This window comes from Vicia villosa, unplaced genomic scaffold, assembly GCF_029867415.1.
Source record: "Vicia villosa cultivar HV-30 ecotype Madison, WI unplaced genomic scaffold, Vvil1.0 ctg.000494F_1_1, whole genome shotgun sequence".
Lineage (NCBI taxonomy): Eukaryota > Viridiplantae > Streptophyta > Magnoliopsida > Fabales > Fabaceae > Vicia > Vicia villosa.
In genome coordinates this window covers 331,074-357,985 of record NW_026705239.1, presented here as the reverse complement: position 1 = coordinate 357,985, position 26,912 = coordinate 331,074, and the positions used below count along the sequence as shown (strand labels likewise).

Genomic DNA, 26,912 nt, shown 5'->3' with positions numbered 1-26,912 from the left:
TCGCGAATGTGTAGAATGTGTCATCAGCCAAGGAACTCTGGGAAAGGCTCGAAGGGTTATATCAGACAAAGGACATCTTAAATCGTTTGTTGTTAAAGGAGCAATTCCACACTTTGCGCATGGATGAGGGTACAAAAATCTCTGATCATCTTAGTACTTTGAATAATATTTTTTATGAGTTTGAATCTATTAAAGTTGAGATTGATGATGAAGATAAAGCGTTAAGGCTTATTTTGTCCCTTCCACCTTCTTATATTCATCTTAAACCTGTTTTGATGTATGGGAAAGAAAAGTTGAGTTTTGAAGAAGTTGCAACTAAAATTATTTCTGAAGAAAGGAGGATGAAAAGTGATGAAAGTACTTCATAAAACTCGGCGTTGGTAACTAGAAGTGGGGCTAATGGGAGGAAGATCCATGCAAATAATATGGTGTGCTGAAAGTGTAGAAAGTCTGGGCATTTAAAGAGAAATTTTCCAGGTGGAGCAGTATCTGAAAAAGATTCTGAGGCAAGTGCTAGCAACGTCTCCCTTGAGGATCCTTTTTAGAAGATAAGGTGTGTCCTTATGGTATTTCCGCTATACCATGCAAAAGGACAAATCATTGCTAGCGGATTCAGAACAACAAACAGGCATTGGTTGGCATTGATGCAAGGTGTGTGGTGACATGTGTCGATGGCTGAAGAACTTCCTAAAAGCCAACATGGGAGTTGCACCATAATCTTTCAGCAAGGTTTCGACGTGAAGAAAAATTCTTGGGATGATAGTTTCGAGTGTAGTGTACTCTTTATGGTGGAGTATGATAGATTTGTCGGTATAGACAATGAGAATTATGATTGTCGGTGTAGACAATGAAGATTAAAGACTATTACAATCAAGGTGGAGATTGTTGGGGTTGATTGCATGTCTAATGTTGCCTAAATTCTTAAATAAAGAAGGAAGTTAAAAAGTAGTTATTTGAGAAGTCCCACATTGCTTAGTGTGGTGAAGCAAGGGGGGACCAAGGCTATATATTGGACCTAAGTTCTTTGTTTTTAGATACACTAGTCAAAAAGCACTTTAAGCTTATATTTGATTTTCTTTGTTCTCTTATGCTCTTGTATTAGAGTATTGTGAGATTTAGTTTAAATATTTGCTTTGTAAGAGTGTGGGTGTACTAGGGGATTGGGGTGGGAGTAGAGAAGTCTATGTGTTGTAAAATTTTCACATAGTAATAATTCTCTGATTGTTTATTTAGACAACGGTCGTGGTTTTTTCTCTGGTTTTGGAGTTTCCACGTTATATTCTTGTGTTATTGGTTGTGTTTTGTTTATTTAATTTTTTCTTCAGCGGTGTTATTTCCCAACAAAAAGTTTCACAATAATCGACGCCTGATTGTTTATTAGCACCATTACCTAAAAGATGGGCTTTGTATCGCTCAAAAGAACCATCAGATTTCTTCTTGTGCCTAAAAATTCACAAACTTTGCATAACATTAAAATTAGAGGGACGAGGAACTAATTCCCACGTCTTATTTTCAATAGAAGCTACCGTCATATTCGTCTTTCATGATCATCTTCCAATTATGACCATTTGATACATCAATGAAATTTGTAGGTAAATGGGAGATATATTTGTGTGTGGATGTATGTAGGTTTACAAGTTTATGCGGTTTGACAATTTCATGTTGTGCTCGGGTTGTTATTTGAGGTGTATGAGGGGATATGGGTGGTTGAATAGATGGAGAAGAGGTGTTCGAGGTTTTTTGTGTAGATAAGGTCGTTGTTTGGGAGGGAGGAGGTGTTTGAGCTATGGGTGTATGTTGTTGGACCGAGGGGGTTGTTGAGGGGGAAAGGGTTGTTTGGTATGTGGTTTGAAAGGAAAAAGCATGTTGGGCTATTGATGATGGTTGTTGGGTGACTGTTATGTTGTGAGAGGAGGTTGGTTGAGGTGTGATGTACACTTGTGAGGTCAGAAGTGGGATTATGTTGTCATCTAACAAGTTATAGTTAGTTGTAGGAGGAGAATTCATGGTAGAAAAGGAAAACATATTTTCCTCAAAAATAACATGCCGAGTGATAATGATTTTGCGACTTGACAATTTGTAACACTTATAACCTCTATGATTAGACGGATATCCTAGAAAGACACATGGTGTAGATCGAGGCTAGAGTTTATTCTTAGTGGTGTAAGAAATTAAGGGATAACAAAGGCATTTGAATACTCGAAGGTGTGAAAAGGCCGAGTCTTTTTGGTAGAGAATTTTTATGGGTGATTGGAGAGTGAGTTTCCTATTTAGAAGTATGTTGTGTAGGTAAGTGACAATTTGAAGGGAATGGTGTCAAAAAAATTGGTGGAATAAATGCATGAGCAAGGAGGGTTCAGATGATGTTATTGATTATAAGATTTTTTTTTTGAATTTGCCATTTTTAGGGAAGGTGTGAGGATAAGAAAATATAAAAGACTTTCTATTTAGTTCACAAAACTTTTAAAAAAGAGAGTTATCATATTCTTTGTCATTGTCACATTGAAAACATTTTTATTTTACGTTAAAATTATATTTTACTGTGAGCACGAAATTGTAAAAAAAATGGGATGTACTTGTGATTTGTTTGATTGAGATTGAAAAAATCCATAAATAATTTATAAATTCATCAAGGAATAATACTAACGATCACTTGTTCACTTGTGCCAAAAAGTATGTAAATAAACGACATTCTATTTATTTTTTCATAAACTATAAGAAAAAAAAATTATTTTATTTTATTTGGTGTGAATGACAGTTTTCACTAAAAATTAAAAATGGCTTACGCATGATGGAAGGGGTAAAAGCGTAAACTAGCCACCATCGTCTTCGTGTATAGGGTTTATGCCCAACGAGCATTCAGCAATCTGACTTCTGACATCACTCAAACTAGCCACCATCACCAAAACCGTTACGCCGTTCGGTATGCGGCAATGTTAAACACATCTCACCACTAGCATTTTTCCGTCACCGTCACCGTTAAGAATGAGGTATTCACGCTTCCTACAATTTTCACTCTTCCGCAAAACCCTAACTCAAAACCCTAATTTCACATCTCCTCAAATTTCAAGACCCTACATTCTTTCACCAAATCAACACCAATTCAATCGAAAATCCCAATGCGAATCCACCTCCATACGCAATTACAACACCGCATCGCCAGATTCCGAGAAGGTGTCAGCGATTGTTGACGAACTCATGGGATTAACGCTACTGGAAGTGATGGACCTGGTTGATGTGATGAGGGAGAAAAAGGGAATCAATGAGCTTCCGATTATGATGTTGATGGTGCCAGGGATGGGAATCAGAGGCTTGCCGAAGGGTTTGGGTGGAGCTAAAGGTGGTGGAGGTGAAAAGGGAGAGGAGAAGAAGGTTGAGAAGACGGCGTTTGATGTGAAGCTCGATGGTTTTGATGCTGCGTCCAAGATTAAGATTATAAAGGAAGTTAGGACGTTTACTAGTTTGGGTTTGAAGGAAGCTAAGGATTTGGTGGAGAAAGCGCCTACGCTTTTGAAGAAAGGTGTGACGAAGGAGGAGGCGGAGAGTATTATTGCTAAGTTGAAGGAGGTTGGAGCAAAAGCTTCCATGGAATAATAAGGTACTAATTTGTGTTTATGTGGATAGTTAGATATGGTTTTTGTTTTTGTATATTTGAGTGTATGATATACTCCAAGTTTTATGTAGAATTGAGTGAGAGACTGAGAGTATGTTTTGTTGTTTGATAGATTGCTATTTTGTTAAAGCCCTGACACAAACACGACACTAACACTAGCACACAGACCATCTTAATAAATTAAGAAAATGATTGCGACTGAATGTAATCACAAATGTTGGCATCAAATATTGTCATGTGTTGGACACTAGACTTGCTTTCAATCCGAAGTGTCAGCTCTACGTAGCTGCCCACCAAATTCAAATTATTATTTGTTATTGAGAAAGTTTGTTCAAGATGCGTCTTTGATGAACAATTAGTTAAAGGAGTATTCAATAAGCTACTTGCGAGAGCTATGAGCATGTTATATCTTGTTTTCTGCAAGGGCGTCCAAACACTAACGCAAGTGTTTATATAGTATAATAAGCTCTGGTAAACTGTAAATAAGCTATTCCAAACTTTTCCCCAGACTGATATAAAGAAGCCAGTGTCACTGCATACTTTTTTTTACTGTGCTACGAGATATGAATATGATCTATAGGAAAAGGGATTGCAAGATATAATAAGGAATTAGCTAGTATCTAGGTAGTTTGTAAGGAAGAGGGATTTCAAGATATTATAAGGAATTAGCTAGTATCTAGGTAGTTTGTAAGGAAAAGGAATTTCAAGAATTCTAGGTACTAAAACCATAACTTGAGGCTTATCTAAGGCTTTGTTTTGGAGTTTGAAGAGGGAGAGGAATGGAGAGCTTTGAAAAAAAGGAAAGATGAAGAGAAAATAATTGAAGGTTTTGGGAAGGAGGGCTTTGAACTGTTAATTTCCTTAATAAGAGAAAATTCCCTTAACTAAAGAGAACTCAAAAGTTGTATTGGTGGAGGGTTATTGGTTTTTCCTTGGGGAGGGCTTTGATAATATCTCTAAATTCAATCTATGTAGTTATATTATTCTTAATATTAAAAATATATTAATAATAAGTATTTATTTATCATTCTTTTCAAAAGTACTAACTAAATATCTATTTTTCTCCAATTTTCTCCCCCAAAGCCCTACCATCCCCTCCAAACTCCCAAACTGAGCCTAAAGAAACTATTTGATATAAGTTGCTGAAAATGAAATCAATATTTAGCCAGTGAACTTATTGCTTACGTAAGGCGAGTTATCTTCGTTGGTATTTGTCATCTACACCCGTTAGCCTCAGGTGGCCTATTTGTGTTTGAGTGAATAGACATAGGGTGGGAAGAAAGAAATTACTCTAATTCTATAGTTAGATATACACATTGTCTGAAGTTTAGCCTAGGATGCTCTTATTTGCATCTAAATAGAAATAAATAATGTGAAAGTAACATAATGAGCTGTACTTTTTTATTCTTTACTGAGGTTTGAGGCTCCTTGATATAGTTAGTTACACGATGACTATTTGTAGGGGAAGAAAGGAAGGAAAAGAAACTATTGGTGCAATGCAGCACTGTTCTAACAGTAACCAAAGTTTGAAGCTCTTAGGTTCGGTGGGATTAAATTATCCCTCCTTTAGACAAATTATGGTAGGTGAGCACTGTTCTAACAACAACCAATCTCTGTCTTTTTACATCTGTATATTTTTTTCTCCAAAAGTTAAATTGGTTCCTGCAACTGGTGTGACATTTACTATACAGAAAAAGGTTGAAGCATGGGATGATTGGAGGTTGATAGTTATTATTGCCTGACAATGAGTTTTATTCTGAAAAGTGTGACGGCATAAACTGAATTTTGAATTACATATTTGCATTACAAATAAAAGGCATTTGTTTGTCATGCGCGGAAACATTGGCATCTAATGCTCTATGTTTAATGCATGTTCTGAATACTGATAATAGGGAATAAAGCTAAATATGTACATTTTCTTTAACTGCTTATGGTTTTTGGCAATTTCTATTTCTAATTGGCTTTTAATATTTGGAGCTGCTTAGGAAAAAGTCAGGATGAAAAACAAAACAGGGCGAGGTGATTTTGTTTTTGTAGCAGCTAGTTCCTTACACCCATGTTTCCATTGGCAGGGGATGGAAGTTATTGGAGGTCTTCTCATAATGCAGAGATGTTACTTTTATATTTGAAAACTTAACTTAGCTCATTATGCACCTACCTCTCTCCCTATGTCATTTCTATTTTTCCTTTGTATCAGGTTCTTTTTGCTCTTAATTTTTTTTAATCATTTTTTGACCAATGTTGTAGAATTGATTTATGATGGAGTTTTAGACCCAATTGGATGTCCACTGAACCATAATAACCATACAATCATTTGTAATGAGCAACTGGAATTTGAGTTGCAACCAACAACATGACTGCAGTCTCTTCAACTTCTTTTGACTGTGTTCAGTTTTGTAAAACTGATGTTACCAAACTTTTTTGCGGTGCAACGTGCATGCTGCACCTCATTCCCATTTTATCCCATCCGTTTCATGATCGGTGATTCAAGCCAAGTCATTATGTATTCCCTAGAATGTGAATGTTAAATTGAATATTATTATTATTTCAAAATTTGTAAATTAGTCTCTATATTTTTTAAATTTTACAAATTGATTTTTAAAATTTTCTAAAAATTGCAAATTGATCTTCACAATTTTATATTTTTACAAATTTGTCTCTAAATTTTTTAGGATTTGAAATTTAAATTTTGCCTAATTTTAAAATTAAAATTAGGCAAAATTTATACTGACGATTTTAAATATTTAACAATGAATAATTTTAATATTATATTTAAACTAAAGATTTTACAAGTGTATCAGTTTCAGTTAAATCATTTAAATTATATAGAATTTTAAATTCATTAAAAAATTTCAATGATCTTTATCAACTTAAATAGATTTACCACTAGTCCTAGAGGTAATAGTCACAACTAGAATATCTAATTGAAATTGAATATCTAATTCAAAGTCTTTACAAATTTCACTTCTATTTTATGAGGTAAACCACAAATTAATTTATAAGATTAATCAATAAAAAAACATTAAGATTGAATATTAGATAAATAACAATAGAACAACCAATTAACATAACAATTGCATACAAAGTACAAGGTTATGTTTTAAGATTAAGAACCCATCTTTTAACAAACAATTGGGAGCTTAATTATTCCTTACAGTGTAATTGAACATGAAATACAAGTTGTATAAATATTGTATAAATCATATACGAGCTCCAATGGTAAAAAAAAAAAAAAAAAAAAAAAAAAAAAAAAAAAAAACCTCATCTTTGTCTTCAAAACAGTTTTAAAAGTACTTCCCTCTCTATCTCTTACAATTGCCTAGGTTTTCATCATGCAATTGTGTCCTGATCGGTCGCTAATGCTGACATGGCAAGCTATGCTATTTCTCAAATCATGCCACGATCCAATATGATCACGTTGTGGGGATGCAATTTGATGAATTTTTTGTTTTTTTTTTTCTTTTCTCTGTTCTTAAATCATGCCACGATCCAATATGATCATGTTGTGGGGATGCAATTTGATGAATTTTTTGTTTTTTTTTTCTTTTCTCTGTTCTTATATTTCGTCTCGCATTCTTATATGTTTGTCTCAGGTCCGCTTCTTGTCACTAAAACTTACACCACATAAAAAAACCCTTATTGAATTGAGTTTTTTCATAATATATTACATCGGATTATATTAAAAAACCCTTATTGAATTGAGTTTTTCCACAACATATTGCATTGGATTATATTTTACTCTATTCAGTATGTCAAGGTGTGATCAATGAGAAAACGAAAGTGTAATAAATCATTATATCAATTTTTAATCAATGGCAACTGTTAGTCAATCTACCCTATAATTTGAATTGCATACTTTAAAATGAATCATGTCATTAATGTCATGGTTAAATCATTATATCAATTTTTAATCAATGGCAACTGTTAGTCAATCTACCCTATAATTTGAATTGCATACTTTAAAATGAATCATGTCATTAATGTCATGGTTAAATCATTATATCAATTTTTAATCAATGGCAACTGTTAGTCAATCTACCCTATAATTTGAATTGCATACTTTAAAATGAATCATGTCCTTAATGTCATGGTTCGCAGCAAAATAATTGTCCTCAGTCGCATCAAGATATTTCAATCTGTGGTAGATCACATAGACTTGAAGGTGCCATTAATAAAATATTTTTTCTTCCTAACAAACTTCTTTCAAAATGATTTTAAGCATAGATTTTGAAAATAAAAAAAAAGTTTAAAACAATCAAATACTAACTTTATTAGTAGCAAGTTCAAAAGGGCAATCTATGTGTTACAGTGGGTGACTTGAGGTTCATCAACATCACATTACACAAGATAACAAAACTCTTTCAAAGGTTCACAATTCACATGCGCCATGGAAAAGTACATCACACTTGAGCTTTTCCGTAATTAACCTGTCACACTTTTAACCTTTGGGGTCAGACTTAATAGATTAAACGAAAATCACAATTATGCTTCTGAGAAAATTCAAAAATATAAATTACTCATATGTCAATGTATTTCCTCAGTAGATAAAAACATGCAAAACAAAAAAGAAACTACTCTCCGTCTTAAAGGATCTAAAGTACAGTGATAACTTAATACAAGGGTAAGGCTAAGTGTAACAGCATAAGCAATTGCTTGGCAGAAATTAGAAACCAAAGAAGCCAAGTTCACTGGCTCTTTCCTTCTCAAATGTTTCAAAGTACTGGTAGATGATTGTTACTGCGAGCAAAATCCCTGTGCCGGAACCTATTGCACCCATAAAATCTGCCAACACTGTTAGGGCACCGATACATATGCCTCCAAATGCTGCAGCAGTGGGGATGTATCGGTTTAGTTCTTTCTGCAAGTTTGACTCACGGTGTCCAGGCATTACCATTTGTTGTTCCTGCAGATTAAAAACCATGTATCAGTTGAAATTTAAAGACCTAACATAGTAGATACTATTCACTCAGATGAACTTTAATACAAACATGAAATTCCCATTTAATAAAACATTGATCCCCAGCAACAAAATCGATTAGAAAATCGAAGTTGCCCAAATTATTGACCTTATATATAGATATATTGATTTCTGACTTTGAGGATCCCAATTAAAATTTGATACAAAACCCAAATCAGTAAAAGCGAAGGTCACTAACTAGTGCTAGTTCTAAACTAACAAACTCATATGCTCCTATTCCCTTTCGGGAGTAGTCATGCCAAAATATGTCTGACATAACTTACGGGAATATGTTAACTACAGCAAGAATGACAGAGTGCAACTAGTCAATAGTCAGTCATGCACCTCAAGCGGGCCAGTCAATGACCCTACAAGTATAGATAACTAACAGCATGTTAACTCCAGCAAAGAACAACAGAGTGCAACAAGACATGCACCTCCGGCGGTTACAAGTATAGTAGCCTTTAAAGTTAACTTAGAAATTAATACTAAAAAGGAAATTATATTTAGTTTTTAACCACAGTATTAGTGGTTTCTAAGGAATGCTTAAAACCCAAGTATCAAGTATGACTAGTATTTTACTTCATGTAAGTAGTATATCATGTCAAATGTCAATAGGGGAAACTAAATTCCAATGGCTCAAAGCATCATAAATTACCTTGTTTGTCACCAGGTGAGTCTTTTCTAGGGGTGTTCAAAACCAAACCAACCCAATAGAAAACCGCAAACCAAATCAAACCAAACCGAAACCGCAAAAAATCGCATTTGGTTCGGATTAGTTTGGGTCATTTTTTAACAAAACCGCATGGTTCGGTTCGGTTTGCGGTTTGTATTTTGTAAACCGAATCAAATCGCATTATGTTACAACCTAAATTTTACTTAACTCACATCCAACCCAAACTTAAACCTATTATACATTAGCCTTATGATTACGAACAATTTTCTCATCCTTACACATATAATTTCAGTCCCGATCTTCTCAAATGTCTAATAACATTATCGCACCTTCTTTTCCACATACATCTTCCCTATTCTTCTATAATTTCTACTCTCTTATATTATTTCTTTTTCACCTTCTCATTTTTATGTAAATGTTTCGTATTTCAGTTTCGTTTTTATCGCACATCTTCTTCTCTAATCTCTCAACACCTTTTATTTTTATTTTTCACTTTCACTAATCTTTCGTCTCTTCTATTTTTTTTTATTATAATAATTTTTATATTATTTTATGCTATTATTTTATGTTTAATATTCCACTTTTGTCTAATTTAATTTTTACATATTAAATGGAAAATTGTTGTCAAAATACGACGAATTTTGTTGTTATTTGATAGTGTATGAATGTCTAAATACAAAATTATGTTGGCATCTATATGTGTATGTATGGCTCAATAAAATATTTGTAAAAAACCGAACCAACCGAATCGAATCAAACCGCATTAGTTTGGTTTGGTTCGGATTTTTTTTAAAAGTCAACCGAACCAAACCAAACCGCACTATTTTTTCTCTTGCGGTTCGGATGATTTTTTTCGTCAAAACCGCCCAAACCGCACCGCGAACACCCCTACTCTTTTCTAATAAATAAAAGCACAAATCCTTGCAAAAATGTTATAGGTCTAGGCAAAAATAAAGGCAAGTAGGAAAAAAATGCAAGTTAGTATTACCTTCAACTGCTTGGCAACATCCCTAGCAGACGAACCAGAAACCTCAATCCATGTTTTAGAGAACAAGGCACAAGCTGACAGCATAAACACAAGATAGAACAAAGCATGGAAAGGATTGGCTGCCATATCAGCTAAACTGCAAAATATATGCAGCAAAAATTGGATTTATCAAATCATAGAGACAAGCCCTATTTATATAAATGGTGGAAGCTTTATGTTCAATAAGTATAACTGGGAGCATGTCTCTTACCTGGAAGGTGCAGTGATGTAGTATGCAATACCACCAACAGGAATTGAATGACCACCTCCATATTCAGATTCCTTCCATTTTCCCAACAGATTTACAATGAAGTTTCCACTGTACTTACGGTGGAGAAGCTGAACAATTCCAATAAGATTAGATTGTTACAACAGAAAACCCAAAAATGCCAAGCTCAGCCTATCATAAAATTATTATTACCTGAGAGATAAAGTAGAGATTGGAAACAAGGGCAGACTGAAGAATAATGGGCATGTTGGAGGTATAGAAAAGTTTGATTGGATATGAACCCTGCTGTCCTCGGGCATTCTTTGACCTTACAGGCAAGACCACACGGAAACCTTGGAAGTATATCACAATTAGGAAGATCAAGACAGTAGCAAGAAGATTTGTCACATTGGGAAGATTCTGCCGGTAAAATGCTTCACGAAGAGCACGAACTTTGTCTGTTCTAGTTATCAACAGATGGAACAGAGCAATAACAGCACCCTCAAACTCAGCTCCACGTCCACTATTAATGGTGGTGGGACTAAATGCCTTCCATATAATGTTTTCACTGTAAAATAACAGGGGAAATTCTTCTAAGCTTTCTATTAAAGGAAATTGCTATAAGACAGCATAAATTTCATAGACTAGAGCTGGATATATTTTATTAGCAGAGACTCAAAACATACCAGATATTAGTTGCTATGAATAGGGAAATTCCAGAACCAAGACCATATCCTTTTTGAAGAAGCTCGTCTAAACATATGACAATAATACCGGCAAAAAAGAGCTGGATGATGATGAGGATAGCATTTCCTACTCCAAGTTGGCCCACACTACCATACATCCCCGAAAGAACATAGGCAACAGCTTCTCCAACAGCTATCAAAATACCAAGAAGCTTTTGTGCTCCGTTTCTGCCATAAAAAGGGAACTTAACAGTAAACACAAGGGTAATAAACCATAGAGTGTGATATATACACTGATAATCACAATTGTAAGACCGATTGAAATCATTGACATGGGCCGAGGAAAGTTGTACACTTACAAAAGGGCCCGATCTTCTCGAACATTGTTGTCCACTTCAATGATCTTCGATCCAGCGAGAAGTTGCATAACCAACCCCGAAGTCACAATTGGAGTGATTCCAAGTTCCATGACAGTCCCACGATTAGAAGCAAGGATAACACGCATCCAATAGAACGGATCTGCACCAGTCGTCGAGTGTATCCCATATAGAGGGAGCTGACTACAGACCAGGAAAATGAAAAGAGCAATGACAGTATATATAACCTTCTCTCTAAATGGCACTTTCCTGTCAGCAGTCTGAACTTCAGGAAGGAACGAGAGAAACGGTCGTACTAAGTGCAGAACCCTAAACCCACCTCCCATTTTGTCAAATTAACCTGCATCATATATTCAACATTCATCAGCCAAAATCTACAAAAGCATTGCTACATGCACCAAAGAATTGCAATATAATCAAACCAATCTAACACAGCTTTATTCATGATTAAATTCACAGCATAAATGAAGAAAAAATCATGGAACTAAGCAATAAAATCGCATGCAATATAGGTAGATCTGATTTCATGGATTCAGAAGCAAAAAATTCAAACCCTAATTTGCAGAAGAGAGAGCAACGAAGTGGAGAAAGAAATTGCGAAATAGGAATAGATTAATTAAATTAAAAATGATAAAAATTGAGAAAAATTAAAACCTAGAAGAAAGCAGAATGGTAAGACGGCGAAACCAGAACGAACGGAGGTGGTGTAAGTAGATGTGAAATACTATTTTGTATCTTACACAATTGTGAATTTTCAATTTTGTAGTCAACTCTTACAAAAAAATTACAAATTTAGAGAGTATATGATTTTATAAATTTAGAGTATATGATTTTATATTAAAATTAACTAAGAAAAGTCATAAATTTTATAAACAGAATATTTTAAAAAGAAAATTATTATTAAGTAATTATTTAAGTTTATTAACTTATATATAATTCTTAATCCAAAAATATCTTTAAAACACTTACTCCAAATTTTAATCTTTAATTTTTATTAATCTAACGGTTTTAATTAATTATAAATATTTTTAAAAATAATTAGATTAAATAATCAATTAAAACAGTTAAATAATTGTTAAAAATAAATATAACATTCTTGTATATAAATTTTTTTTATTTACTTACTATCTTTTTAAAAGTTCAATGTATATTGATTATAAATTTATCTATATTATTTTTAATTAATAATAAAAATAATAATATTAAATAAAATCGTTAAAAATATTGGCTAGAATACAGTTTTAGTTCCTCTATAATACTTTGTTCGCAAAATCAGTCCTCCTATTTAATAATTAATACAAATTTTAAAAACAAATTATTTAGGCTTTAAGGATCGGAATAGGCTAGGCTAGACTTTATAAGGATTGAGCAGTGTTTTAAAAACCGGATCGGACATCAAACCGGTGAGGGTACTTGGTCACTGGTTTATTGGTCGAACCACTGGGTCACTGGTCGCACCGCATGACTAAACCGGATAACTCGGTTGAATAGACGGGTTGTTATACCAGAACTATATGGGTATAAAACATGTCGAACATGATGATTCAGTCTCTACAATATATAACTGGGACTTAACTTTAAAAAAAAATATCATATCCTAAATAAATTCACAAGTTCATAATTTAAATTCAAATTTTAAACATAGTTATCACACATTATAAAATAGTACAAAATTACAAAGTATAAATTTGCAAACAAAATTTAATCGCAAAATAATCTAATTGATTAAATTATAATAAAGTAACTTCATTGTCTACTAAATTTAATTTCAAAGAAAAAATTATTTAAATGTTGGTATCTCCTTCTTCAATATCAAAATCATCTGCAACAAAAATAACTACATCCGAAATATTTTTTTTATTTATTATTTATTTTTCTTTTATTTTTTATTTTAATTTTTCATTAAAATAATTAAAATAATGTTGTTTTAAGTTTTTTAAAAAAAATGCATTTAAACCACCAGTTCTGGAAAACCGTCGGTTTTTCTGGTTTTACCGGTTCACACCGGTTCAATGACATATCCGATCCAGCAATCAAACCAGACCGGTTACCCGACCGGTTTCTAGTTCAATCGGTCCGACCGGCCGGTCCGGTTTTTAAAATACTGGGTCTGAGTCTGGATTACAATAAACTTACAAGGTCTGAGTCTGGCCTATGGCCTACTATAGGCTCTTTTTTTCAGTCTGGTCTGACTTTTTAAAAGTCTGAACTGACCTGAAAGCCTAATTAAAAGCTTCTTTCTCGTTAAGGTTTTCAATTAATTCGTATTACTTAAGAAGCCTTATAAGTCGGCCTATATATGAATATTTATGTCGGTCCATTTAACATTTTCTAATATATATGCATATATATACCAATTTATTTAACATTTTTTTCTAATATATATGCATATATAGACCAACCTATTTAGACTATTTTTAAGACTTCATAAGACCGGTCTATAAGAATTTATAGGCTTTCTTAATAGTCTAATTTTGGCCTTGTAATTAAATAGGCTTTTAAAAAAACCTAAGTCTGGCTTTTTTATCAAATAGGTCTGGTCTGGCCTTAAAAGGCTAGACTATAGGCCCTGTAGGTCGGTCTGGCCCATTCTCATCCCTAGGCTTAAGGCCCATCTTTCCATCCCGCAAACTTACATTTACCCACGTTTGTTGATAAGTGTCAAATTGTAGTTATTTTTGTATATAGTTTTGCGGCACTTATCAATTTTTTCCCCAACTTGTGGTCAATGCGTACGTTTTCGTTATATTTGTACATAATACTTTTTATTTAAGTTTTTGATTCATTTATGTACCGTTTGACCGTTATTCATTCATTTTATAGATATTGGAACGTATCGGAGCCTCGAGTAATAAAGTGTCGAAGACACGGCTTCAAATACGCAGTTTTGGAGAAAATAAGGACTGGTGGCGTTAAGCCCCATCTCTAGCAGACTACCATTTTGCATTCCAGTGGCAGAGCTGAGTTCGCAAGCGCGCTTAGCGCGGTCACTTTTGCAAACCCAGATATTTTCCTCAAGAGCGGTTTGATGTGTTAATAAAGGAAAGCCCGCTAAGCGCGGCTATGAAATTTTGTGTTTATATTTCCATTTCTAGCATTAGTGTTAGATAATGGTTTTGGGGGGATTTGTGTCCCAATTCGATTCCATGTCATTTTTTGTTAGATTAGCTTAGAAAACAACAATCGGGTCTTGTATTTGGATGATCGGAAGTAGATTTTTCATCAACCGGAGCTGACAACCCGTGAGATGTTTGATTTATTTCTCTTCATCTTTGTGTATTTCTCTTTTGTTGGGTCTTGTTTGTATATTTACTCTAAACATATGTATATTTGTTGATCATGGTGTTGTATAAAATCTGCTTTACAAATCAATCTTGTTGCTTTCCTTGATCTTTTATATTTATGTTTGAATTTGGGATATTGTAGAAATAGACATCACAAGTCTCGATTAGGGAAGAAATTTATTAGTTTCTCAATTATAGAGATAGGGTTAGAGCTAACAATCACTTGTGTATCAAAGCTTAATGCTTCCGTGTTTGAGTTTCGCGCGTGAGATCGCCGACGCAAGAATACGGTTGTTCTCGTAACTTTGTGTTAGACATAACCTTGGCTGTGATACGTCTCGTAGGTGTTGCAGAAATGATCACTGATGTGAGAGATACATGATGATTTTGATGAGTATTGTAGGTTGAGTGCAACCGATCAATAGATTTAAGTTTGTGACATGTAGTGTATATTCATGCCTGATAAGTTATTCTCTCTGAAGGGTGTGTTTATTTTCCTGTTTATACTTTTTACTTTTAGTTCATTTAAACCCGAGCTCAAAAACGAGGAAACCATTGAATGGCATTCTTATCTCATTGGTCTCCGTGGACACGATAAATCCCAGAGTAATACTTCCAAATCTTTTGCTTGCCGCTTTACTGCGTCAACAAAATGGCGACGTTGTCGGGTAATAGTGTTTTGTGTTAGAATTGCATCACAATAGTTTATATTTTGTTTTTTCATAGATTTGTTTTTTCAAACCACACAGTTCACCCCCTCTTGTGTGTGTAGTCTCAAGTCCATCAAGAGGGCCTTACCATCATAATGTTCTATAGATTGAGTGGAAATCATAATGATAAGCATACTTGTAAAAAGTTTAAATGAGCATACTTGAAATGAAACAAAAGGAAGCATATAAAATTATCTTAGGATATGGAAACAGAAACCTTGTGAACAATGAAACTGAACATGAAAATCAGCCAAATTTAAACCATAGGTTGTTAAACAAAGTTAAGTAAACCGTAAAAAAATGAACGAAGCGACTGAGAAATTATTGAGAAGTAAAACCTAAAAAAAATATATTGATAAAGTAGCATAGATAATTTTAAAGTAGGGGAGACGCGTCAAAAACTCTTCTTGCAGCTTCGATGTCCCCGTTCACCGCGGTGACGCGTCCCCTCTTTGTGTAGAACTTCATTTTGAGGTGAACCGTGGAAGGGACCGCGGTTAGTTCAACCAGTGTTGGTCGGCCCACAATGTAGTTGTAGAGTGGTGGGCAGTCTATAACTAGAAATTAAGCCTTAACTTGTCTCGACGCTTCGCTTTTCCCGAGGATGACAATCAGTTTGACGAATCCCCAAGGTTTGGTCGTAGTGTCATTGAAACATTGGAGGTCAGACCCCACATATGGAGTTAGGTGGGAGTTGTTGAGTTGGAGTCTCTTGAACAGCTGAGAATACATTATGTCGACGGAGCTTCCTTCGTCAACTAAGATTCCGCGGATATTAAAGTTGGTCATTCTTACCCGAATGAGTAAGGGATTGTTGGCGTTGGGGGCACCCCGGGTAGCTCCTAGAGGTAAAACGTGGTAGGCTCAGATTTCCCTTTGAACTTGCTGAGGGTTGGACCCAATTACGAGTTGGCGCTGATTAGCTCGTCAAACTTTCTTTTCACCGAGCCGATTGTAATCAGGCCGGTGTCGCCTCCATTCGAGATGACCGTTGCCGTAGGGAATTTTTCCCAGCGGCTAAATGTAGCAGTAAGTTCTTTTAAGGGAAGAAAATCTTCTGGTCGGGAGATGCTAAGAGCAACTTGGATAGGTCCAGGATCAGGGGATCTATTCTCCTCGGGGTTATTTGTCTCTCGAGTTTCTCGCCGAGGAGCCTCGCCCCTTTTGGTGTACTTTGAGAGCCTTCCTTCTTTGATTAGAGTCTCGATTGCATCTTTAAGGTGGATGCAGTCTTCGGTGATGTGACAGTGGCTCTTGTGATATCTGTACCATTTAGATCGGCGGCCCTAGGTCGGGCATAACTGGGCTTGGTAACTCGTATGCTGGAGTTCTTGAAGTCAGTGCTCTTGCATTCTGCCAAGATACGCTTGCGGGAAGCGTTTATTGGTGTGTACTCGGTGAAACGACCAGAGGGTCCCCTTTGATCTGTTGCTTCACGAGACCTGTCATCCTTTCTTTTTTCTCCTCCTCAGTGAGAAGGAAGGTCGTCGTCCCTCGAGCTCTGAGGAATATCTTGACTCATCGACCCTCGTTTGGTTGCTGCTTCTTTCTCCTCGTAAGCGATGTAAGCTTGCGTCTTGGGGAGGAGGGTGTCCATAGAGTGGACTTTCTCGATCCTGATAGCCTTTTTGAAGTCGTTGTCGGGGTTCGAAATGCAGTCGAGGAGGTATTTCTTCATCTGGTCGGTAGTCTGGACCTGGATAGCTTCTCGGTTGAACCTATTGAGGTATGCTCGGAGGGGTTCATCGGCTCCCTAGACAATGGCCTCTAGGGACGCTTCGGACTTGGTATGTCATCGGGAAGCAGTGAAATGGTTGGAGAATAGGGTCTTCAGATCTCCCCACAAGTGTATGGAGTTGGGGGGAAGGTTCCGGTACCATGTCATGGAGCCTTTCCTAAGGGTTGTAGGAAAAGGGCGACACTTGATGGATCCTTGGACCACGTGGTAGTCCATGACAGCCTCGATGTAGAGGATATGTTCGTCAGGGTCGGTGGTTCCATCATAGGGATCTAGCAAGGGCGGTTTCTCCATCCCTTTTGGTAGCTAAGCCCTTCTGATTTCTTCGGATAAAAGACTGCGAAAGTTATCCTCGTCGCTTCATACAGGCGAGAGGGAATATCCTCTCCGAGGGCCGTGATGGCGACGCCGGGGAGGGCATCGTGGCCGTTTTTTCTCGTGAGCTTTTTTCTTCAGAGCTGGAGAGTGGCGCTTCTCCCCGGGGGAGTACGCTCTCGCTTCTTTTCTGGAATTTTTCTCTCCAGCACGGGACCACATTTACGTGGTCGTGGTGGGGGAATTTCAGAATCTTGTTGTCCTCGTCTTGGGGACGGAGTGTTATTTCGTTGAGGAAAAGGCGTATATGACCTGTATTGATGGGTTCTTCTCTGGTGCTTCTTTTCCAGCGTGATGATTCTCTAATTCAGCTAGAACAAGATGTGGTTGGTCTGGTTGATGGCGGAGAGCAGGAGTGTTGTGGCCGGATCAGCGTTCTCGGGTACTAAGACGTCCACGTGGGTGAAAGGATTGTCGTCCTGCTGGTTTTGGAGCCGGCGAGAGGCTTGCGTCGAGGACGAGGCTGGTTGTCCGTCTCTCGAGTCCGCCTCGCCGTGCCTAGGTTGAGCCTGCCCGTCAGTGGTATGATTCTAGAGCAGCGGGTCTAGACCAAAAGGGTCACCGTTTGGGTGGGTGTTGTTGTTGTTGCTGACCATGACGATCGAATATTGGACAGAGTTGCTTTGATCTTATTGCTCAGAAAAGATGGGAAAGCAAGAGTTTCCCACAAACGGCACTACTGATCTCACCTGATCATATGGATCGTCAAGGCCTGCAACATGCTGGACTTTTGCGAACTGGGGGGTGTACTTGTAAGGTACTTCGATGCTAAAGTAAGTATGAGAGCAGGGAGAGCAAGTACAGAAAAGGTGTGATAGAGTGAATAATGAATACTTGATCCTCTAGTGAAAGAGGGTCGCCCCCGGCGCTGGGCCAAGATATCTCAATTGGGTCGGATCCATTGGAGGCCCACGTGCTAGGAAACTGCCAGAGTCCTACGTGGTAGGGGTGAGTCAGCGAATGACTCATATTTTGGATGAACAAAACGTAAGGTTCGGAGGGAGTTGCCTGAATCCTGCGCTAGTGGGTTGGACCACATACTCTTTAAGGGGCGCGTGAGTTTGACGCTTGTAACGGTTAGTATACGCGTTAATGGGCCTGAAACGTGAATAGGCCTGCTCGGTCTCATCTCAAGGATTAGGCCTGCTCGACCCTGGTATAAGTGTTGGGCCTGCTCGGCCTAGACCTGAACAACAACAATGATTATATTTTTTTTAATACATGTAAAAAATCTAAAACAATTTATAATAAAAAAATAGTGAGAGTATTATTTCATTATTAAGTTGTCCTAATCACTTGATTAATCTACACATCTCATTTGATTGTCCATTAACTTATTGACTCATTAAACTCATGCTAATATCATGGTAGCACTTGTGACTTGTGTCAAAAGAAAAAAAAAATTATGGTAGCACTTTAGCATATCAGGGTTCCGAATTTCACACAAATTGACCATGAAACTTGAGTTATCACTTAGCACAGGTCGCGTAAAATCGATATAAGTATTAAATAAATATTATATAGTTATGGTTAAAAAATGTATATTAATTTATACGAATTAACAGAAAAAATTTCAATGTTGATTGTCATACAAATATTAATTTAATTTATCAAGTTGTAGTAGTAGAAAAACAGGTTTAACCCGTCGGGCATTGCTATAATATTTATAATTCTTTATAATTTTAATTTTACAATTTCTATTAACAAATATTATAAAATAAAACATATTATCCACAAAAAAAAACATATTGGTTTAATAATTTGATTAAATTTAATGAATTGAATAATATTAAGTTTGTTAAATTTGTGTAGTAATTTTTAAGTTATATGCTATAGTAATTCATAAGTTATTAAACATATAATCTCTAATATCTGTTTAATTTAAGTAAATATTTTGTCGGCCCGTTAGAAAAAAATAGGTTCGGTCCGTCGCGCATGCCTATAATAATGACTAACATTTTGATTTTCGAAACTAAAACAATAGTTAATATTTTTTTTAATAGTAATTTAATCTATTTAAATTTAGAACTTAAAGTTAGTTTCAAATTATTTTCTCATATTAATAATAATGTGAATGTTACAGTTTTCAAATTCTTGTATATTTAGTGAATAATTATTTTCTATTCAAATTTAAACTTGAAATTTATTTCCTATTAAAATTTAGGCAAAATACCCTTTTTGGTCCCTTAATTATACCCCAAGGTCCATTCTGGTCCCTTATCTCTAATAAGGGTCAAAGTGATCCTTTAATTGTCCAAAAAGGACCACGTTTGTCCTTTCTGTCCAAATGGCACAAACGGACGTTAGGTCTGTATACGTGGCAGGTGACGTGGAATGATATAAACGTTCTCTTCTTCATCGTTCTTCAACGTTCTCTTCTTCATCGTTCCCAGAATTTCTTCCCCAAATTCTAGGGTTCATCGTTTGCCTCCTTTCTTCCCCAAATTCTAGGGTTCACCAGTTTCCAATGAAGCAGACATCATCATCAATCGCAGGGCCATGTTCATACGAATCTAACACGAAGAATGATGGTTTTGCTGCAAACTTGAGATGGAGACCCGTATGTGGGTGTGGAGAGATAGCATTGCTTCGTAGGGCTTCAACAAGCACGAATTTCGGGAAGCAATTCTGGGGCTGTCGTAATTACAAGGTAAAAACGAACTTCACTTGTTTGTTCATGTCATTTATTGCCTTAGCAGGGTTCGAATGATTGGTATTTTGAATTTCACAGGGTTCAACCCAAACAGGGTGTGGCTATTTTCAATGGTTCTTTGATGATGTGATGGATGAGAAAGACCAGTATATGAAGATGCAGAATAGTAGGATGGAGAAGATTCAAATTGAACTTGATGCAGCAAAAATGGAGTTGGTAACTCTTAAGGCAACAAATGACAGACTAAAACAAAAGACAAGAGAGTTGAAGAAGATGATGAATTCTGAGAAAAATTGGAAAAGGCTTTTCTGTGTTATTTTAGTGTTGGTCATTTGGAAAAGTCTGTATTAGTATGTTGTAAGGTTATGAATTAGTATGTACTGAATTTGATATTTATTCATGTATCGAATTTTAGTGTTGGTCATTTGTAATGTTATGGTTTAGTGTTGTAATGTTTTAAAGTGATCAATGGCAAAAATTATGTTATGGCAGCTGTGTTGTAATGTTATGATTTGTTACACACTGCTAAGTATGTATTGACTTTTGCTAAAGGACACAAACCACTAATATTCATAAGACAGAAAAAGGCAAAAATTATAGGCCAAAATATTGCATTAACTTTAACATTAACCTTGCCATCAGAAATCACATGTTCAAAAGCACAAAATTACTTGGCCAAAATACTGCATACCAGGTTCTAAAAACACAAAATATTCAGACACATTACAAAATATTCAAACTGATGTCTAAAGATCCAAAACACTACATAAAATAAAGAGACTATGGTTTCCATTTTGGTGTGGCCCTTTTAGTAGGTGTTGTCCTCCTTGTTGTTGGACCTATAGCTATTTTTGTAGCAGTCAGCCTTGTGGTTGGACCAGGTGGGATAAAAGGGGCATTTGGCCTTCTAACTGCCAACTTCTTTGCTTTAGGAGTAGTCTTCTTGGCTGATTTTGGAGTAGTCTTCTGAGCTTGGGATGATTGTGATGGAGCTGCTTGAGATGATTGTGAAGGAGCTGCTTGAGATGACTGTGATGGAGCTGAAGGAGCTGTTTGGGATACTTGTACAGAAGTAGTCTGAGATGAAGCTGCTTGTGATGGAGCTGCTTGTGCAGTAGTTGATGGTACCTTGCAAGTAAGTTTGTTGTGTCCTTGTTTCTTGCATCTACTGCACTTCACAATGAAGCCAGTTCTTCTCATCTTTCTATCTGTGCCATCCAGTTCACCTTGTTCCAAATTCCTCCTTTTTTTGGGTCTTCCTGGCATTTTCCTAAATTTGGGTGGCAGAACATCAGGGTACTCTGTCCTCTCCCATAGGTTTGAGCCATTGACTGGAAAAATAACTGGCTGGTACACTTGCATATATCTTGATTTCCTGTAATACTCAGGGACATAATCATCAATCTTTTGGTTCCTGCTTTTGATTGCTGATAGTGAATGAACACAGGGGAGGCCTGTCAACTCCCACCTTCTACATGAACAAGTCCTATCTTTCAGATTGACTGTAAATTTTTCAGCATTGTTTTCCAAATTCCTCACTTCAAATATAAACTCATCAGACATCCTAAAAATTAGAATTTATATCAGAATAAAGTCAGCATTTATTTCAGTATTACTTCAGAACTTATTTCAATATAAACTCAACAAACAAGATTGAAATCAGACTTTAACAAATCAGACTTTAACAAATCAGAATTTAACAAATCAGGATTCAAATCAGAATGAAATCAGAATTTACCTTACAAGCCACATATTTGTGTATGAACTTGTTTTTTCAATCTTCTTTTTAATGTTTGGTAACACATCAACATCTTCTAATTTTTGAAACCTCATCCTGTTTGTTGCCCACCTTTCCATCATGTATACCCTAATCTCTTCCACCATGGTGATCAATGGTTTTGCCCTTGACTCCAATATGACACTATTAAAGGCTTCTGACATATTGTTCAGTACAGCATCACACTTGTTATGAGTTTTGAAGTATGATCTACTCCAAAATCTTGGAGGAGTGCTCATCATGTGCTTGTATGCTTCTACATTGACCTCTTTCATTACTTTCATCTCTCTCTCCCAAGCTTGGTAGTAAGTTGACTTGGCTGCTTTCCATATAATCTCCTTTAGTTTTTTTCCAGCAAACCTCTTCCTAAAATTGTTGTATAGATGCCTAACACAAAATCTCTGTTCAACTCTTGGAAGAAGTTCCTCCATTGCAGGCAATAAACCCTAAGTCATAAAAAATGAAAGTGTCATACATTTTTGTTGATCAGAAATGAAAATGTAAAATGAAAATGTCATACCTTTTGTTGATCAGAAATGAAAGTGTATGTGAGGCACTCTTCCCTCCCACCAAGATCATCAATAAGAAGCTCCAAGAACCATGTCCAGCTATCCTTGTTTTCACTTTCAACAACTGCAAATGCTATTGGTAGCATTTGATCATTGGGATCTCTGCCAATAGCTGCAAGTATTTGACCTCCACATAAGCCTTTCAAAAAACATCCATCAAGTCCTATGAAATGTCTGCTCCACTTGAAGCTCTCCTTACAAGCTGCCAAGCATATGTACAACCTCTTGAAATGTAAATTCTCAACAGTTGAACCTTCTTGTGCAGGCTGGACACAAACCTTAACAGTTGAACCTGGGTTAGATCTTAGTAACTCATGTGCATAGTCATACACCCTTGTATAATCCCCTAGAAATGACCCATCAACCATGTCTCTGGCTGCAAACCTAGCCCTTATAGCCTTGGTTTTGTTGACCCCAACATTCCACTTCTTCTGAACCTTTTCCTTAATGTCCTTCAGCTTCAGTCTAGGGTTTGTTTTAAGTGAATTCTGTAACCTCTTGCTCAACCATTTTGTCTTCAGTAACTTTACATGATACTCTCTACTACAGCTATGGGTGTCAACTACTTTCCTTAGTTGCCATGAATCCTCAGTAGGAAACTTAGCACAGTAAGATTCCCATTCACATCCATCCTTACACCTGACCCTAACCCTTATCTTGTCATTCTTAGTGAACCTTAAATCTCTGCCAGAATGGACTGCATAAGTAACAATTGCCTCCTTGAAATCTTCCTTTGTAGTAAAATATGTTCCCACTTCCCATCTGTAATTGGACATATCCTTTAAAAGCTTAAAAATTGGACACTTCTTTCTCCTAGCCCTACTGCTATCATCACTATCACAATCACTTCCAAGATCCTCACTATCATTATCACTCCCTTTACTATCTTCTTTGTTTTCATCAGACATTTGTTTTCCTTTTTTACTTTTCATTTGTTCATTATCTTCAATATCACAGTCCATTCCATCCTCCTCTTCCAGTTCAGTACTATACTCATCAGAATCATCATCAAATACTATCTCCATTGCACTATCATACTCGAAGTTGCTATCATCAGAACTATCATCAGTCAGTCTTAAATCATCATCAACCTCACCACCCACAAGTCCATTATCAGCTCCAACTGCATTTACATCATCTTGTGCTACATCTCTGGCCCTCTCATCATCTTGTGTTACATCATTAGTCCTCACATCATCCTGTGCTACATCATTGGCCCTCTCACCATCTTGTGTTACATCATTAGTCCTCACATCATCCTGTGCTACATCATTGGCCCTCTCACCATCTTGTGTTACATCAGTACTCCTCACATCATCCTGTGCTACATCATTGGCCCTCTCATCAAATTCCTTCAATATTTCCTCAATCTCTACTGCTACCTCATCTACTATCTCATTAGGTGGCATTTCATTAAGTGGAATATCATCTAACACAACTTCAGCTTCATCAGCAAAAACAGCCTGGGACAATGCGTGCTTAATAAAGACCTCAACACTAAGATGAACCCTATATAAATCAGCAATCTCTAATGCCCCTCTGTCATCTACCAATATATTCATCCCACCAGTTGGATCCTTATAATATATGTTTTCTATGGCTCGATAACCTAGTTCCTTGATACTACCTAACAGCTCAAAAAAACTCCACTTATCAGCATCTACCCTCAGTTTAGCAATCTGACCTCCTACGTAAACTCTCAAGTCCTCACTCGCAAATTCACCACTATGGTGGATTGTAATGATTAGATACTCGTCCATTTCAAACGAAACCCTAAATAGAAGCGCACGATATAAACTTCAGAAACATGGAATTAAAACCATAATAGAGTACCAGCCATAGAGATGCAGAAACTTACCTCTGATGTCGTCTTCGTCTTTGCTTTCACCTTGAATGTCGTCTTCGTTCTCGTTCGCATCAACTAGACATTGGAGTTTCGTCAATGGCAGCTGCGCTAGGGTTTCCTTCAAGAACCAACGAAGAGACAATGAGGTTTCTATTTCATTTTCCTTTCTATTTTATGTCAATTGCTGATTTACACATCTGGTAATTAAAATAAACCACCTGACAATAAAGATAAAAACGTAAATGCCACATGTATGCCACCCATGCCTTTCCTTTGACTTTGACTAACGGAGCTGACAGAAAGGACAAACGTGGTCCTTTTTGGACAATTAAAGGATCACTTTGACACTTTTTAGAGATAAGGGACCAGAATGGACCTTGGAGTATACTTAAGGGACCAAAAAGGGTATTTTATAGTGGAGAATCGTATATCATTTTTAAAATATAATTATTTTAAAAGATAATTATTTTCTATCAGTTGAATATATAACCAATTTAATTTATAATTAAAATTGTTAATAATTTATTTATTGAAAAAATCATATTTTTTATAATGATATATACTAATTAATTTATAATTAAGTAAAAGCCAGTCTAATGATTATAAGATTTCATAGGTTTTAATAACATAAAAAAAGTAGTGTATTTTAGAATCATTGATATTGACAGAAAATATAAAAACCTGATATCAATATCTTGGAGAATGCAAAGAATCTTGGGGATAATAATTAGGATTGTGATGGTATTCTTTTGGGCAATTTTTCGACAATATTTGTTGAAACAATACTAATATTTTGAAAATAATAATTATGGTATAAATATCTTAAATATAATTTACCACTTAAATCAAAAGAAAACAAAAAAGCGTATCAAATAATTAGAAAACTGAAATAGTAACAATTAGGAATGTGAAATATGATGCTTTATATTTACAAAGTAAACTATTTTACATTATATAAATAAATATATACCATATTTACAAAGCATTTTTATAAACAAATTAATTGGTCGTTTGTTTCACTGGTTGCCCACCACCGTCCTATATGCATTGAAACCAAATCACTAACCATTTCAATTGAGAGAGGAGTAGAAGTTTATAACTCATTTGATATAATAAACTATGTTTGTTAACCAAGTGCAACAAATATCTGAGATGTTATAATATCCTAACAAATAGAAGAGACCGAATTCAAGAAGTAGTGAGAATATATTACAAACAATTCAACTGAAGTAATGATCAAGTAGAAGTAATTTCATGAAGTTATGATCAATTTCGTGGTTCAGAGGGATGACTCGCTGGCCAAGTCTTGTTTCCACTAAGAATTGAGCTCGAATAGTACCCGAACGATTCGTTCTTAGTGGAAACTCCTTTCCCACTAGAGCCCAAGTACTTGGTATCACATTTTTGTAACCTGGACATTAAAAGGAATGCGGAAAATTTTTCTTCTGTGCCGCCCCTTTTGTCACCACCATCTTCATCATCAATGAATAACAGTCTTATTCTCTTCTTCTCTTTGAAGAAACTAGTAACAAACCCGTGCGTTTGCACGGGTTCTAGTACGGGACGCACATTTGTTTTAGATATATTTTTTTCAATAGAAAAATGTCTGGTATCTGTGAAAAAATAATAATTGAATGTATAGAAAAATGTCTGGTACCCGGGAAAAAATAATGATTGAATGTATAGAAAAATGTTTGGTACCCGTGAAAAAATAATAATTAAATGTTTAGAAAAATTCGGGTATCTGTGAAAAAAATAATAATTGAATGTATAAGAAAAATGTCTGGTACCCGTGAAAAAATAATAATTGAATGTATAGAAAAATGTCTGGTACCCGTGAAAAAATAATGATTGAATGTATAGAAAAATGTCTGGTACCCGTGAAAAAATAATAATTAAATAATTAGAAAAATATCTGGTACCCGGGAAAAAATAATAATTGAATGTATAGAAAAATGTCTGGTACCCGTGAAAAAATAATATTTGAATGTATAGAAAAATGTCTGGTACCCGTGAAAAAATAATATTTGAATGTATAGAAAAATGTCTGGTACCCGTGAAAAAATAATGATTGAATGTATAAAAAAATGTCTGGTACCCGTAAAAAAATAATAATTAAATGATTAGAAAAATGTTCGGTACCCGTCAAAAAATAATAATTAAATAATTAAAAATATTTAGATCAATAATAGACTTTTTCCCGTATACCATTTTTGGATCAAAATATTTGATTATAAATACCATTTCTCGTATATAAAAATATTTAGATTAATGATAGATTTTTTTCCCCGTATACAGACCTCATTTTTGTTTTGGTAAAATTTACAAAAATATTTGGATCAATAATAAATTTCGTATATAAAAATATTTAGATCAATAGTAGATTATTTTCCTGTATACCATTTTTTTAATAAAA

General features: G+C 35.5%; 4 protein-coding genes across 5 annotated transcripts; 2 read left to right on the top strand and 2 right to left on the bottom strand.

Annotated features, from left to right (window-relative positions):
• Window positions 1-2,792: 2,792 nt before the first annotated feature.
• LOC131628987 (uncharacterized) lies at window positions 2,793-6,174 on the top strand. Of its 2 annotated transcripts, none has more exons than XM_058899790.1 (2): window positions 2,793-3,598; window positions 5,076-5,556. In XM_058899790.1, exon 1 carries the CDS (start codon window positions 2,986-2,988, stop codon window positions 3,592-3,594), a length of 609 nt encoding a protein of 202 aa, XP_058755773.1. In that variant the 5' UTR covers window positions 2,793-2,985; the 3' UTR covers window positions 3,595-3,598; window positions 5,076-5,556. The 2 variants fall into 2 exon arrangements, with proteins under 2 accessions (XP_058755773.1, XP_058755772.1); XM_058899789.1 differs by lacking the exon at window positions 5,076-5,556 and adding an exon at window positions 5,599-6,174 and having other exon boundaries at window positions 2,796-3,598.
• A 1,756-nt stretch (window positions 6,175-7,930) lies between these two features.
• On the bottom strand, window positions 7,931-12,329 carry LOC131628986 (uncharacterized). Its single transcript, XM_058899788.1, has 7 exons — window positions 12,199-12,329; window positions 11,527-11,884; window positions 11,168-11,395; window positions 10,695-11,049; window positions 10,485-10,612; window positions 10,235-10,370; window positions 7,931-8,516 (listed from the first exon to the last, which is right to left on the bottom strand). Exons 2-7 carry the CDS (start codon window positions 11,868-11,870, stop codon window positions 8,277-8,279), a joined length of 1,431 nt encoding a protein of 476 aa, XP_058755771.1. The 5' UTR covers window positions 11,871-11,884; window positions 12,199-12,329; the 3' UTR covers window positions 7,931-8,276.
• Window positions 12,330-19,925: 7,596 nt separating this feature from the next.
• Window positions 19,926-20,679, top strand: LOC131629012 (uncharacterized). The gene is made up of 2 exons (XM_058899813.1): window positions 19,926-20,301; window positions 20,383-20,679. The coding sequence occupies exons 1-2, from the start codon at window positions 20,119-20,121 to the stop codon at window positions 20,653-20,655; spliced, it is 456 nt and encodes a 151-aa protein (XP_058755796.1). The 5' UTR covers window positions 19,926-20,118; the 3' UTR covers window positions 20,656-20,679.
• A 405-nt stretch (window positions 20,680-21,084) lies between these two features.
• LOC131629000 (uncharacterized) lies at window positions 21,085-24,410 on the bottom strand. The gene is made up of 3 exons (XM_058899803.1): window positions 22,602-24,410; window positions 22,043-22,527; window positions 21,085-21,868 (listed from the first exon to the last, which is right to left on the bottom strand). Exons 1-3 carry the CDS (start codon window positions 24,408-24,410, stop codon window positions 21,085-21,087), a joined length of 3,078 nt encoding a protein of 1,025 aa, XP_058755786.1.
• Between the last annotated feature and the right edge of the window lie 2,502 nt (window positions 24,411-26,912).